This window comes from Scyliorhinus canicula, chromosome 15 (assembly GCF_902713615.1).
Source record: "Scyliorhinus canicula chromosome 15, sScyCan1.1, whole genome shotgun sequence".
NCBI lineage: Eukaryota > Metazoa > Chordata > Chondrichthyes > Carcharhiniformes > Scyliorhinidae > Scyliorhinus > Scyliorhinus canicula.
In genome coordinates, this window is record NC_052160.1 from 137,362,390 (window position 1) to 137,378,754 (window position 16,365).

The 16,365-nt window shown below is 48.7% G+C and overlaps 1 protein-coding gene across 1 annotated transcript in view; it reads left to right on the forward strand.

Moving 5' to 3' along the window:
• The first annotated feature begins 7,558 nt into the window (after positions 1-7,558).
• The window catches only part of LOC119978458, a 126,912-nt gene continuing 118,105 nt past the window's right edge, over positions 7,559-16,365 (forward strand). Inside the window, exon 1 of the mRNA XM_038820114.1 lies at positions 7,559-7,631. Within this exon, the coding sequence (XP_038676042.1) occupies positions 7,595-7,631 (37 nt within the window). The 5' untranslated portion in view covers positions 7,559-7,594. The remainder of the gene's footprint in view (positions 7,632-16,365) is intronic.

Genomic DNA, 16,365 nt, shown 5'->3' on the forward strand with positions numbered 1-16,365 from the left:
ATAAAAATATTTAGAAAAAAATAAACAAATACAAAACTTTGAAACCAGTTACCATTTAATTTAACGTTTAACTTTAGCAGCTGGGGCAGCACGGTGGCCAAGTGGTTAGCATAACCGCCTCACGGCGCTGAGGTCCCAGGTTCGATCCCGGCTCTGGGTCACTGTCTGTGTGGAGTTTGCACATTCTCCCCGTGTCTGCGTGGGTTTCGCCCCCACAACCCAAAAATGTGCAGAGTAGGTGGATTGGCCACGCTAAATTGCCCCTTAATTGGAAAAAATAATTGGGTAATCTAAATTTTTAAAAAAAAAAAAAAAAAAAAAAAACTTTAGCAGCTGAACGGTGACATAAAACTGCCTCGACTTTAACAAATTTCTTGCAATAAAATATATTTTCTCAGCGGTCCTGTCTATGTGTAAAGGGAAGGGAGAGAAGGTGGGAGGAACGGAAGAGGAGGGGAAGGGGAGGGTTTTTACAATTGTTAATTGACAAGCTCAACGTCCGAAAGCAGCAGCTGCTGAAGCACAGTGCCCTGACACACATCTCCTCTGACATCATTTCGGGACGTCCTTTTGCAGTACACTCTTCAGGGTGGGTGATTGATTTGTTGCAATACCTGTCAGACAGATAGTTCACATTAGCTTACAGGAGGCTTGCATATATCAACTAAAACTTTGTTGAAGCATCTGAAGTAATCACTGAGGCTTCTAAAGATGAATATTACATTTGGGAGACTCGTAAACAACTCATCTTAAAATACATTGCAAAATCCAAATGTACTTTAGCTCTGAATCAGCTGGGAGGACAGGCAAGCTAACATTAACTATGCAAGTGATTCCGAGGGGCTGGTTTAGCACAGTGGGCTTAACAGCTGGCTTACAAAGCAGAACAATGCCAGCACTGCGGGTTCAATTCCGTACCTGCCTCCCTGAACAGGCGCCGGAGTGTGGCAACTAGGGACTTTTCACAGTAACTTAATTGAAGCCTACTTGTGACAATAAGTGATTATTATCAGTGTCCTTGAAGGAGTCAATAGCACGAGTATCGAGGCAATGAGCACCCGAAACCAACTCCACTGGACAGTCCAAATGCTTAGTATGTCAGACTAACGACTGCCAAAGCAAATCTTCTTCACCATTTCAAGGAAGGATCCTGAGCAAGAGGAGGACAAACAAGCTCTTCAAAGGCACCTTGTAGGTTTACCTCATGAAATGGAACATAGACGTCATTGCCTGGGAGACCTATGCTCAGAAGAGACCAATTTGGAGGAACCTCCTGATTGAAGGTCATAATTCTCCGAGAGCACCCGCTGGGAAGAGGAGGCCCGGAAAAGGCGCCTGAGGAAGGATTACCCGCGACTTAGTGACCAAGCACCGATCCCACCTTTTGGAAACTCCTGCCAATTGATTGGTTGAAGATGCGGATCTAGGATTGGGCTCATGAGCTATGCAAGACCCAAAGAACCCATGGCCAGTGACATAGAGTATCTGAGGAGGACAATCATACTCGTTAGCGAGTGATCATCGCATTCTATCCCTTATAGTTCCTTCAATGCAATTAATAGCCTCATGACAAACCAAAGTTTCAAAAAAATAATTCTTTCACCTTCTGTGACTTCAAGCTCACTATATACAGTAAAGCAGGCATTGTCAAACTCGGGGGTGCGACCCGCGGGGGGTTGCGGGTGGGTGTCGGGAGGGTCCTGGAGCCGTCCGTCGCGGCGTTCCCGCTCACGGAAATCTGTGCGCAACTGCCACAGCAGCCGGCTGCAAGCGGCCTTCAAAATGGCGCCAACATGTAAAGAAAATGCGGCCACACTGCACATGCGTGCCAGATCATCGGAGCGCAAACGCATAGTTTTGCACATACGCGCCGATGATCAGGCACACATGCTCTGTGCGGTCGTTTTTTAAAAAAAAACGGCCGAAGCTTTTTGTTTTACAATTTCGGATTCACTAAAGGGAAATCATGCTGGACAAATCTTTTGGAATTTTTTGAGGATGTGACCAGTAGTGTGAACAAGGGTGAAACAGTGGACGCTCTGTATCCGGAGGCTTTTGACAAGGTCCCACACACGAGATTAGTGAGCACAATTAAAGGGGCAGCACGGTAGCACAAGTGGATAGCACTGTGGCTTCGCAGCGCCAGGGTCCCAGGTTCGATTCCCGGCTTGGGTCACTGTCTGTGCGGAGTCTGCACGTTCTCCCCGTGTCTGCGTGGGTTTCCTCCGGGTGCTCCGGTTTCCTCCCACAGTCCAAAGACGTGCAGATTAGGTGGATTGGCCATGATAAATTGCCCGTAGTGACCAAAAAGGTTAGGTGGGGTTATTGGGCTATGGGGATAGGGTGGAAGTGAGGGCTTAAGTGGGTCGGTGCAGACTCGATGGGCTGAACGGTCTCCTTCAGCACTGTCTGTTCTATGTCTATATTCTATGGTATTGGGGGTAATGTATTGACGTGGATAGAGAACTGGTTGGCAGACAGCAAACAGAGAATGGGAATAAATGGGTCCTTTTCAGAGTGACTAGTGGGGTATCGCAGGGTTCAGTGCTGGGACCCCAGCTGTTCACAATATACATTAAAGATTTGGGCAAAGGAATTGCATGCAATATCTCCAAATTTGCAGACGACACTGAGCTGGAGGACAGTGTGTGCTGTGAGGAGGATGTAAAGAGGCTGCAGGGTAACTTGGACAGGCTGGCTGAGTGGGCGAATACTTGGCAAATGCAATACAATGTGGGTAAATGTGAGGTTATCCACTTTGGTGGCAAAAACAGGAAGGCAGATTATTATCTGAATGGTGGCTGTTGAAGAAAAGGGGAAATGCAACGAGTCCTCGGTGCAATGGTGGAACAGTCGCTGAAGGATGGCATGAAGTACAGCAGGCGGCGAGGAAAGCTAATGGCATGGTGGCCTTCATAGCGAGAGGAGATGAGTATAGGAGTAGGGATGTCCTGCTACAGTTATACAGGGCCTTGGTGAGGCCACACTTTGGGTATTGTGTGCAGCTTTGGTCTCCTAGTTTGAGGAAGGACATTTGTGCTATTGAGGGTGCCCAGCGAAGGTTCCCCAGACTAATTCCCGGGATGGCAGGACTGACAAATAAAGAAAGACTGGATCGACTGGGCTTGTACTCACTGGAGTTTAGAAGAATGAGAGTGGATCTCATAGAAACATAAAATCCTGATGGGACTGGACAGACTAGATGCGGGATGAATGTTCCCGATGTTGGGGGCGTCCAGAATTAGGGGTCACAGCCTAAAAATAAGGGGTCAGCCATTCAGGACTGAGATGAGGAAGAACTTCTTCTCTCAGAGAGTTGTGAGGTTGTGGAATTCTCGACACAGAAAGCTGTTGGGGCCGGTTCATTGGATATATTCAAGAGGGAGTTGGACATGGTCCTTGCGGCTAAAGGGATCAAGGGGTATGGAGAGAAAGCGGCAGTGGGATACTGAATTTGCATGATCAGCATGATCTTATTGAATGGTACTGCAGGCTTGAAGGGCCACATGGCCTATTCCTGCCCCTATTTCCTATGTTTCTATGTTTCGATCACATTTGATTGAATTTTTTGAGCACGTGACTAAGTGAGGGTAGAGTAGTTGATGTTGTTTAAATGGATTTAAAGCCTTTGACAAGGTGTCACATGGGAGACTTATAAAGAAGGCAAATGCATATGGGATACAGGGGAACTTGATAAGGTGGATTCAAAGCTGGCTGAGCTGTAGGAAACAGAGGGTGATGACAGACGGCTGCTTCAGTGATTGGAAGCCAGTGTACCACAGGGATCTGTGCTGGGTCCCCTATTATTTGTCATTTATATAAATGGCAGCACGGTAGCATTGTGGATAGCACAATGGCTTCACAGCTCCAGGGTCCCAGCTTCGATTCCGGCTTGGGTCACTGTCTGTGCGGAGTCTGCACATCCTCCCCGTGTGTGCGTGGGCGTCCGCCGGGTGCTCCGGTTTCCTCCCACAGTCCAAAGATGTGCAGGTTAGGTGGATTGGCCATGATAAATTGCCCTTAGTGACCAAAATTGCCCTTAGTGTTCGGTGGGGTTACTGGGTTATTGGGATAGGGGGAGGCGTTGACCTTGGGTAGGGTGCTCTTTCCAAGAGCCGGTGCAGACTCGATGGGCCGAATGGCCTCTTTCTGCACTGTAAATTCTATGAAATATAAATTACATAGATGACTATGTCAGTAAGTTTGCGGATGGCACAAAATAGGCCGGATGATTAACAGTGAGGCTGGGAGTCGGGTTACCGGAAGATATGGACAGAATGGTCAAATGGGCAGAAAGTGGCAGAAGAAATTTAATCCTGAAAAGGTGTGAGCTGTTAAACTTTGGAAGGAGCAATTTGACAAGGAAATATTCAATGAATGGCACCACACTGGGAAGTCCTGAGGAACAAAGAGACTTTGCCGTGTTTGTAAATAGATCTCTGAAGGCAGAAGGGCAGGTTAATAGGGGGTGAAAGAAGCATTTGGGACACTTGCCTTTATCAATTGTGGCAGAGATTACTAAAGCAGGGAGGTCATATTGGGAGTTATATAGAACTTTTGGTGAGGCCACAGCTGGAGTACTGTGTGCAGATATGGTCGCCACATTATAAGAAGGATGTGATTGCACTGGAGGGGGTGCAGAGGAGATTCACCAGGATATTCCCTGGGTTGGAGCATTTTAGTTATGAAGAGAGGTTGGATGTCTTGTGTTGCAACTGGATGCAGCTTAAACCAAAAGATACTCCAGACCTTGAAGTTAGTTCAATCTGATTTATTGAACCAGTAGCACAGTTAGCACAGTTCACTATGAGTTCGACTCTCTGCTAACCTAAGTGTGGTTACTCTGTCTGACTGAACCAGACTAGCTCTTAGCCATGTGCTGGAGGTGTGATACTGTACATACACCCTGACTCACTCTGTAGATATTCATCAGTGGAAAGAGGCGGAGTGTGAGGGCCTTGTGCCTTTTATAGTGAGATACCACCCCTGAGTGTCCTGCCTGCTCATTGGTCATGTCCTGTTCTCTGTGTTCATTAGCTGCCTGTCTGTACCTGTCTGCATATCATTATCTGCATGTCTGCATATCATGACAAGGTAGGCTTCAGTTGTTTTCATTGGAACAGAAGAGACTGAAGGGCAACCTGATTATGGTTGACGACCAATGTAAAAAAAGACTTGAACTCTGAAAACAATGGTTTCAAAGTTGTTGCACCTCATGGCGGTTTAACTGCAAGAAAAATGTGTTGCTATTCTCAAGGTTGGTGTGTGACAGAAACATGTGAATATGTACAATAGGTGCTAATTACTAAATGAAGGGTTGTGTTTGCAACTGGGAGAAGAAGCTCTGCTTTGCTACAGGGTTTGTTGGAGGTAAACATCATGAATGTTGATCCATTATTGGGCTCCATGTGATACAGGTGGAAGAAACAGTGAACAGGAGAACAGGCTTCATACGAAGCACACCGTGAGTAATTCATCCCAGACACAGTATTCACTAAACTGGATGGAATCGAATGAATCATAAAGCAAAGGGAAGGCCGTAACTGAGTGAAAATGAATGGATTCAACTCCCCTGTCAGAAAAACCTGCGAGGCTTAAGCTTCATACGAAGACAACGCTGCTTGTAACTGCGCACCACCCTGTACTGAGCTGAGAAAGGATAACATATTGTCCTGAGCATGGGTTTCTAATGGGAGTGTGGTCCCTGATGGCCTGGCATTACAGTAAGGGGTGAGCCTGCCCCCACATGGCTGATGGGGCTTGAGGCCAAAGGTCAGTGTGGGAAAACCCATTTCCAGAAACTGCCAGCCAACCCAATGGCCCAAAGCCTTCTGGCCCCAGTGGCGCCAAAAGGAATGGTGGCCTTTGATGGAACTGCAGCAAGTTAGGGCTGGGTTGGTTTGACAGTGGAACGGAAGTCATCTCGATCGACACAGGGCTCGAAAAAGAGGATCAACGTGTAAACAATGTGTTATTCACCAGGCTCACTCACCACCAACTACACAACTCCATGCCACGGGGCGTTGAGCACACCTATCCTCACCTGGGAACTGAATCTTCCTCCCAGTTACTCAGTCACAATTTCCATACAGCCAGAGTCGTCTCTCTGAGAATTGAGAACCTTTTCTGCCTGAAATCTGCCTCACAGCCTGTTTGTGGATCTGGTGAGTAGAGTAAAGGGTGTTCATCTACCGCACATCCAGGAGCTCAGATCTCCTCATCCTGACAGAATTGTTGCTCAGCGCGACTAACAAGATTCACATGAAGCAAACAAAAACAAAATATGAATAAAGCTCTGTTTCGTTAGAGAAATAATTCTGAGCAGGAAAAAAGTACTTGTTTTATTAATCATAAACTTTTATTGTCACAAATAGGCTTACATTAACACTGCAAAGAAGATCCTGCAAAAAGTCCCTAGTTTCCACAATCCGGCACCTGCTCAGGTACACAGAAGGAGAATTCAGAATTCTCAGCTATTACTGGAATTGAACCTGCGCTGCTGGTCTTGTTCTGCATCACAAACCAGCTATCTAGCCCACTGAGCTAAACCAGCCCTGCTTCCAGAGGCGTTCATGGGATCTTGATAACAATGGAGGAGGGCCTGTTCTAACTCACCCCCCAATTAATTATAAAACTTAGCCTGGGTCAATATTACCCATTGATTCGGAGATTTTAACACCTTGGTTTCAGAATTTTACATACTGTCAGAGATGTTGGGTGGGATTCACTGTCGGCCAACGGCGAAATTGCAATTGGGCAAAGAATAGCCTCCGATCCAAAATTGCGGTAGGTGCTGGCTTGACGCCAAATCGGCACCCCGAAAATGGCGTAAATGCGTCACTCGTCGCCCGGCTTTTAAGCACCGTTGGCACATCATTAGCGGGCCTGACCGTCCATTCTCCGGGGCCTCCGGTATTCACCGGCACTGATGGGCCGGGTTGCTGACGGGGCGGTTCACTTGCGGTCTCAGCTGTCGGGAACCCGGTGTGGTGGCTGCGGACTGTGCCCCGTGCCACCACAGCCAGCCAGGAGCCGTGTTGCTGGCCGGGGGAGGGCTTCTGCGAGGGCTGAGGGCACCTGGTGGGGGATGGCCAGGGGGTGGCCAGAGGGTGGCTAGCGGGACAGTATTTGGCAGGTTGGGATCCGCGCACGGCCAGTGCCATGTTTTACAGCGCGACAGTTGCAGGTCTTCGCCGTACTCATGCGCGGCCATGGACATGGCCACTCCACAGCCGTTATTGTCGTGGGAGCCGCAAGTTTCACTCGGTGAAGTTGCTGGCCCACCACAGGATCGGTGAGGGTTCAGCGCCGATTTTTCCATCGGAAAACGCTGCAGTTCCCACGCGGGCATCAGCACTTAGCCTCCAAATCGGAGAATCCAGTCCAATTACTTTTATTCTTTTGCTAAATATAACTGACAGACGTTCAAGAAGCCAGATTTTGGGCAGCCTTACTGTGGTTTTATGACCCGGCTTCCTGTTTTTGTCTTCCTCATTTCAATTCCTTGTACAATTTATACGAGTCACTTATTTCAGTGTGAGAAAGAGGGGCTGGGTGACTGACGACAAGAACTGATCTGATCTCGAACAAGACCATGCGGATTCTGATTCTTCTTATTTGTTCTCTGCCCGGTGAGTAACAGCCAGAGCTGAATATTCAGATAATCAGCGTTAGTTGAATTCTAGTCTACAGGTCATACGGCAGAGATGTTTAAAATATTTGGAGACAGAAACGACACAAAAGGAGGTTTTGTGGTACAGTGGGTAACGTCTCTGTATCTGAGACTGAAGCTCCAGGTTCGAGTCCCACTCCTGCTCTCGATGGGAGTGGAAGGTGTGTTCTCACGGGGCCATACAGGTTGACTATCAACCTGCAAATCCTCCCAACACACGGTAGGCAGTCAGTAAGAGGGGGAGAGGTTCCCAGGCAGTCATGCTCGATGTGGAGTGGCGCCCCTCAAGGTTTCAGGCGAGTGACCAGCAAAAGCTAGCTGTTGAAAACAGACAGCCGTATTTGCTTTGTCTGCCTCATGTCTCTCTAGATTTGGGCAGTCTCCCGGATTTAAGGCACAAAATCCTCAGCAAAAATAAATAAATAATATTTGTGATGTATTGTTTCTCCTTGTGAATGTACAATCCCACCATGGATATATTTATCAAATAAACTAAACTGCAATATTCATGGTGAAAGGGTAATGAAGGACAAGTAAACTTAAAAAAATCTAGATAGCAACATTTTAAAAATGAAAGCCATGTTTAATTAGAATATCTTTGTAATATAATCCGATGTCCAATTTATATTGAAGGCTGCTGTGGTAATAATTGGGGGCTGGTTTAGCACAGTGGGCTAAGGCAGCTGACTTGTAATACAGAAGACCAGCAGCGCGGGTTAGATTCCCGTTTCAGCCTCCCCGAACAGGCGCTGGAAGGTGGTGACGAGCGGCTTTTCACAGTAACTTCATCGAAGCCTATTTGTGACAATAAGCTATTATTATTATCTCGCTCTCAGAACATGTCGCAAGTTTCTCATTGTTTCTGTTGTTTGAAGTATATGTTAGGCTCGGTCAGTGGCATTGTTCCTCACCGTTGTCGATATTACTCTTCCCAGAAGTAAACTTTTTCATTTCATTGGATTTTGATCTTCACTCCTGCCCATTTTAATATTAAAAGATTACAGTGGAATGAGATTTTTGGTGATATTGTCACCTCTCCTCCATTTACAGTGAATCTATTTTCTAATAAGTAATGTTAAACTCCCAGACCAATCCACTCTCACCCTCAACTCTGTTAATTATATTCCATCAAACTTCCCATCTAAGACCACCACTGATGTTATTCTGTGAGAGTGAATCAAAACTTGAAAGTTTAACTTGAATCACTAGTTGTCAGTGGTTTATATTTGTTTGGAAATATTGTGAGGAACAATCTACAATTGCCTCACACCTGTATGCCTTAAGATTTTGATATCATTCCCCATTCTAGTCTGTCCACATGGAAATATTTGAACCCAGCACCCAAATCTTTGAACATATCGGCCACCCGCTGGTCACTCTCCTGATGTACAATTGGTGCGCACATTTATCCTTCCTATTGTTTGCTCATTACCTCCGTGTATAAATCCACCCCACTTCTCCTGTTTTCCAGCCTCTGATTTCTAACCTGTATTCGACCTTACTAAATGCATTACCTCACATTTGTTCGGATTAAACTCCATCTGCCATCTCTCCGCCCAAAGTAAAGGAGAATATCACAGATGTACTGCGGGAGGACACCTCAGAGGGCTCATGCAGTGAGGCAATATGGTCGCCACAGTACCAGAAGGGTGTGGAGGCTTTGGAGAGGGTACACAAGAGATTTACCAGGACGTTTAAAAAAAAATAATTTATGGGATGTGTGCGTCACTGGTTTTGCCAGCATTTATTGCCCATCCCAAGTTGCCCTTCAGCAGCTGGTAGTGAGTTGCCTTCTTGAACTGCTGCAGTCCATGAGGTGTAGGTACACCCACTGTGCTATTAGGGAGAGAAATCCAGGAGGCTGCCATAGCAACAGTGGACAAAGTGGTGAGTGACTTGGAGGGGAACCTCCAGTTGGTGGGGTACCCAGCTATCTGCTGCTGTTGTGCTTATAGATGGTAGTGGTCATGGGTTTGGAAGGTGCTGTCGAAGGAACCTTGGTGAATTACGGCAGTGCATCTTGTTGATGGTACACATGACTGCCACTGTTCATGTGGTACCCCACATGCCATCTGGACATTGCAACTCAGCGGGGGATCGCTTGGTTCCCCGATGCAGGTGGGTGAGGGGCTGGCTCGTGGGTGACAGTTGTTATCAACTTTGGTCATGGCTGATTAGACCTATCCGGAGGCCACAGACTGGAGTGGCGACGCCCCCTGCCCACACCACACTGGCACCCCCCCCCCCTGTGATTTCTACGTGTCTCACTACGGGGTGCTGACCCTAGGTTGGCAGTATCCCTGGCTCTGTGTCTGCTCCAACATCGATGGGTCTGCTCTTTCCAGATGCCCTAGGCCCCTCTGGATGGCATCTAGTCCTTGGGGTCGGCCAAACCTCCGACCGTCCGACTCCTCGGGGGTACCTACCTCCACCTGATGCACTGCTTCACGTGTGTGGTGTGCATCAGATAGTGCCACAGGAGCCTCTTCACTATAATGCCCAACTGAAGTGAGTGTCTCTGGGTGAGTGTCTCTGGGTGAGTGTCTCTGGGGTTGGAGACAGCTATGATGGAAAGTCAGTGTCGTCCTGCAAGACGCAAGACATGACGCATGGTTGGATGGTGGAGGGGATCATAGCATTTTCAGTGCAGAAGGAGACCATTCGGCCCATCGAGTCTGCACCGGCTCTTGGAAAGAGCACCCTACCCAAGGTCAATACCTCCACCCTATCCCCATAACCCAGTAACCCCACCCAACACTAAGGGCAATTTTGGACACTAAGGTCAATTTATCATGGCCAATCCACCTTTCCTGCACATTTTTGGACTGTGGGAGGAAACCGGAGCACCCGGAGGAAACCCACGCACACACGGGGAGGATGTGCAGACTCCGCGCAGACAGTGACCCAAGCCGGAATCGAACCTGGGACCCTGGAGCTGTGAAGCGATTGTGGTATCCACAATGCTACCGTGCTGCCCTTGGTGGAGGGGTGGTGTGGAAGTGGCGGTGTTAGGGTGGGGAGGCGGTGGGTGGTGTGGGGGTGGTGGGTGGTGTGGGGGTGGTGGGTGGTGAGGGGGCGGTGGGTGGTGTGGGGGTGGTGGGTGGTGTGGGGGCGGTGGGTGGTGTGGGGGTGGTGGGTGGTGTGGGGGCGGTGGGTGGTGTGGGGGCGGTGGGTGGTGTGGGGGCGGTGGGTGGTGTGGGGGCGGTGGGTGGTGTGGGGGTGGTGGGTGGTGTGGGGATGGTGGGTGGTGTGGAGGAGGTGGGTGGTGTGGGGGCGGGGGGTGGTGTGGCGGCGGGGGGTGGTGTGGGGGCGGTGGGTGGTGTGGGGGTGGTGGGTGGTGTGGGGGCGGTGGGTGGTGTGGGGGCGGAGGAGTGGAGGAGTGGACCAGGGTGTCATGAAGGGAGCAGTCCCTGCAGAATGCTAACAGAATGCTAACAGGGTGGATAACAAAAAGATGTTTTCCATGGTGGCATCATGCTGGAGTTGGGATAAATGGCGGAGGATGATCCTCTCAATGCAAAAGCCGGTGGGGTAGAAAGTGAGACCCGATCATGCCTCTGGGAGGAATGTGAAAGGCGAAGGACAAATGTGTGGGAGGAGGGTCGAAATCGGTTGAATTACCCTTCAACCACAAGGAGGGGAAAACTCGGTTAAGAAAAAAGGCAAACATTTCAGCAGCGCCATACCAGCAGGGCGGCATGGTAGCACAGTGGTTAGCACTGTCGCTTCACAGCTCCAGGGTCACAGGCTCGATTCCGGCTTTGGTCACTGTCTGTGTGGAGTCTGCATGTTCTCCCTGTGTCTGCGTGGGTTCCCGCCGGGAGTTCCGGTTTCTTCCCACAGTTCAAAGATGCCCAGGTTCGGTGGATTGCTGTGCTAAATTGTTCTTAGAGTCCAAAGGGGTTGGGTGGGGTTGCTGGTTTACAGTAATAGGGCGGGGGTGTGGGCTTAAGTCGGGTGCTCTTTCCAAGGGCCTGTGCAGACTCGATGGGCCGAATTCTGTGTCTACGTCTATCAGAAAAGATACAATACAGCTGGAGAAACTGGGAGAATGGGTACCCATAGCCACACCTTTATTTTCAGAAAGTGAGACAAGTTAAAGAAGAACATTTTGAGTGACAGAACAAGTTCAACTAGACGGAGGAGAGTGGTGGTGGTTGGGGTTTGTCCAGGTCTCTGCTGAAGGAAGAAGTGATGACCCCTTAGACCCTCCTGGTGGTGGATGGAGGTGTAGAGGGATTGGACAACCCTTAGAGATAGAGATAGAGATAGAGATAGAGAAATACAGCACAGAACAGGCCCTTCGGCCCACGATGTTGCGCCGAACTTTTGTCCTAGGTTAATCATAGAATTTTGGACAATTTTTCATGGCCAATCCACCCAACCTGCACATCTTTGGACTGTGGGAGGAAACCGGAGCACCCGGAGGAAACCCACGCAGTCACGGGGAGGACGTGCAGACTCCACACAGACAGTGACCCAAGTCGAAATCGAACTTGGGACCCTGGAGCTGTGAAGCAATTGTGCTTTCCACAATGCTACCGTGCTGCCCTTAAGAAGTTAACCTACACTCCATTATTCTACCCTAATCCAAGTACTTATCCAATAGCCGCTTGAAGGTCCCTAACTTTTCCGACTCAACTACTACCACAGGCAGTGCATTCCATGCCCCCACTACTCTCTGGGTAAAGAACCTACCTCTGACATCCCCTCTATATCTTCCACCATTTATCTTAAATTTATGTCCCCTTGTAATGGTGTGTTCCACCCGGGGAAAAAGTCTCTGACTGTCTACTCTATCTATTCCCCTGATCATCTTATAAACCTCTATCAAGTTGCCCCTCATCCTTCTCCGTTCTAATGAGAAAAGGCCTAGCACCCTCAACCTTTCCTCGTATGACCTCCTCTCCATTCCAGGCAACATCCTGGTAAATCTCCTTTGCACCTTTTCCAAAGCTTCCACATCCTTCCTAAACTGAGGTGACCAGAACTGCACACAGTACTCCAAATGTGGCCTGACCAAGGTTTTGTACAGCTGCATCATCACCTCACGGCTCTTAAATTCAATCCCTCTGCTAATGAACGCTAGCACACCATAGGCCTTCTTCACAGCTCTATCCACTTGAGTGGCAACTTTCAAAGAACTATGAACATAGACCCCAAGATCTCTCTGCTCCTCCACATTGCCAAGAACCCTACCATTAACCCTGTATTCCGCATTCAGATTTGTCCTTCCAAAATGGACAACCTCACACTTGTCAGGGTTAAACTCCATCTGCCACTTCTCAGCCCAGCTCTGCATTCTATCTATGTCTCTTTGAAGCCGACAACAGCCCTCCTCACTATCCACAACTCCACCAATCTTCGTATCATCTGCAAATTTACTGACCCACCCTTCAACTCCCTCATCCAAGTCGTTAATGAAAATCACAAACAGCAGAGGAACCAGAACTGATCCCTGCGGTACACCACTGATAACTGGGCTCCAGGCTGAATATTTGCCATCCACCACCACTCTCTGTCTTCTATCGGTTAGCCAGTTTGTTATCCAACTGGCCAAATTTCCCACTATCCCATGCCTCCTTACTTTCTGCATAAGCCTACCATGGGGAACCTTATCAAATGCCTTACTAAAATCCATGTACACTACATCCACTGCTTTACCTTCATCCACATGCTTGGTCACCTCCTCAAAGAATTCAATAAGACTTGTAAGGCAAGACCTACCCCTCACAAATCCGTGCTGACTATCCCTAATCAAGCAATGCCTTTCCAGATGCTCAGAAATCCTATCCCTCAGTACCCTTTCCATTACTTTGCCTACCACCGAAGTAAGACTAACTGGCCTGTAATTCCCAGGGTTATCCCTATTCCCTTTTTTGAACAGGGGCACGACATTCGCCACTCTCCAATCCTCTGGTACAACCCCTGTTGACAGCGAGGACGAAAAGATCATTGCCAACGGCTCTGCAATTTCATTTCTAGCTTCCCATAGAATCCTTGGATATATCCCGTCAGGCCCGGGGGACTTGTCTATCCTCAAGTTTTTCAAAACGCGCAACACATCTTCCTTCCTGACAAGTATCTCCTCAAGCTTATCAGTCTGCTTCACGCTGTCCTCTCCAACAATATGGCCCCTCTCGTTTGTAAATACTGAAGAAAAATACTTGTTCAAGACCTCTCCTATCTCTTCAGACTCAATACACAATCTCCCGCTACTGTCCTTAATCGGACCTACCCTTGATCTAGTCATTCTCATATTTCTCACATATGTGTAAAAGGCCTTGGGGTTTTCCTTGATCCTACCCGCCAAAGATTTTTCATGCCATCTCTTAGCTCTCCTAATCCCTTTCTTCAGTTCCCTCCTGGCTATCTTGTATCCCTCCAGCGCCCTGTCTGAACCTTGTTTCTTCAGCCTTACATAAGTCTCCTTCTTCCTCTTAACAAGACATTCAACCTCTCTTGTCAACCATGGTTCTCTCACTCGACCATCTCTTCCCTGCCTGACAGGGACATACATATCAAAGACACGCAGTACCTGTTCCTTGAACAAGTTCCACATTTCACTTGTGTCCTTCCCTGACAGCCTATGTTCCCAACTTCTGCATCAATTCCTGTCTGACAGCATTGTATTTACCCTTCCCCCAATTATAAACCTTGCCCTGTTGCTCGCACCTATCCCTCTCCATTACTAAAGTGAAAGTCACAGAATTGTGGTCACTACCTCCAAAATGCTCCCCCACTAACAAATCTATCACCTGCCCTGGTTCATTACCAAGTACTAAATCCAATATGGCCTCCCCTCTGGTCGGACAATCTACATACTGTGTTAGAAAAGCTTCCTGGACACACTGCACAAACACTACCCCATCCAAACTATTTGATCTAAAGAGTTTCCACTCAATGTTTGGGAAGTTGAAGTCGCCTATGACTACTACCCTGTGACTTCTGCACCTTTCCAAAATCTGTTTCCCAATCTGTTCCTCCACATCTCTGCTGCTATTGGGGGGCCTATAGAAAACTCCCAACAAGGTGACTGCTCCTTTCCTATTTCTAACTTCAACCCATATTACCTCAGTAGGCAGATCCCCCTCGAACTGCCTTTCTGCAGCTATTATACTGTCTCTAATTAACAATGCCACCCCCCTACCTCTTTTACCATCCTCCCTAATCTTGTTGAAACATCTATAACCAGGGACCTCCAACAACCTCACGGTAGTTAAGGGGCCTCACGGTAGCATGGTGGTTAGCATCAATGCTTCACAGCTCCAGGGTCCCAGGTTCGATTCCCGGCTGGGTCACTGTCTGTGTGGAGTCTGCACATCCTCCCCGTGTGTGCGTGGGTTTCCTCCGGGTACTCCGGTTTCCTCCCACAGTCCAAAGATGTGCGGGTTAGGTGGATTGGCCATGCTAAATTGCCCGTAGTGTAAGGTTAATGGGGGGAATTGTTGGGTTACGGGTATACGGGTTACGTGGGTTTAAGTAGGGTGATCATTGCTCGGCACAACATCGAGGGCCGAAGGGCCTGTTCTGTGCTGTACTGTTCTAATTCTAATTCTAACCATTTCTGCCCCTCTTCTATCCAAGTTTCCGTGATGGCCACCACATCGTAGTCCCAAGTACAGATCCATGCCTTAAGTTCACCCACCTTATTCCTGATGCTTCTTGCATTAAAGTATACACACTTCAACCCATCTCCTTGCCTGCAAGTACTCTCCTTTGTCATTGTTACCTTCCCCACTGCATCACTACGTGCTTTGGCGTCCTGACTATCGTCTACCTTAGTTGCTGGACTACAGATCCGGTTCCCATTCCCCTGCCAAATTAGTTTAAACCCTCCCGAAGAGTACTAGAAAACCTCCCCCCCAGGATATTGGTGCCCCTCTGGTTCAGATGCAACCCGTCCTGCTTGTACAGGTCCCACCTTCCCCAGAATGCGCTCCAATTATCCAAATACCTGAAGCCCTCCCTCCTACACCATTCCTGCAGCCACGTGTTCAACTGCACTCTCTCCCTATTCCTAGCCTCGCTATCACGTGGCACCGGCAACAAACCAGAGATGACAACTCTGTCTGTCCTGGCCTTTAACTTCCAGCCTAACTCCCTAAACTTGTTTATTACCTCCACACCCTTTTTCCTACCTACATCGTTGGTACCAATGTGCACCACGACTTCTGGCTGCTCACCCTCCCCCTTCAGGATCCTGAAGACACGATCAGAGACATCCCTGGCCCTGGCACCCGGGAGGCAACATACCTTTCGGGAGTCTCGCTCGCGACCACAGAATCTCCTATCTATTCCCCTAACCATTGAATCTCCTATTACTATTGCTTTTCTATGCTCCCCCCTTCCCTTCTGATCCCCAGAGCCAGACTCAGTGCCAGAGACCTGGCCGCTGGGGCCTTCCCCCGGTAGGTCATCCCCCCCAACAGCATCCAAAACGGTATACTTGTTTTGAAGGGGAACGGCCACGAGGGATCCCTGCACTGTCTGCCTGTTAGCTTTCTTTCCCCTGACTGTAACCCAGCTACTCTTGTCCAGTACCTTTGGTGTGGCTACCTCCCTGTAACTCTTCTCTATGACCCCCTCTGCCTCCCGGATGATCCGAAGTTCATCCAGCTCCAGCTCCAGTACCTTAACACGGTCTCTGAGGAGCTGGAGTTGGGTGCACTTCCCGCAGGTATAGTCAGCGG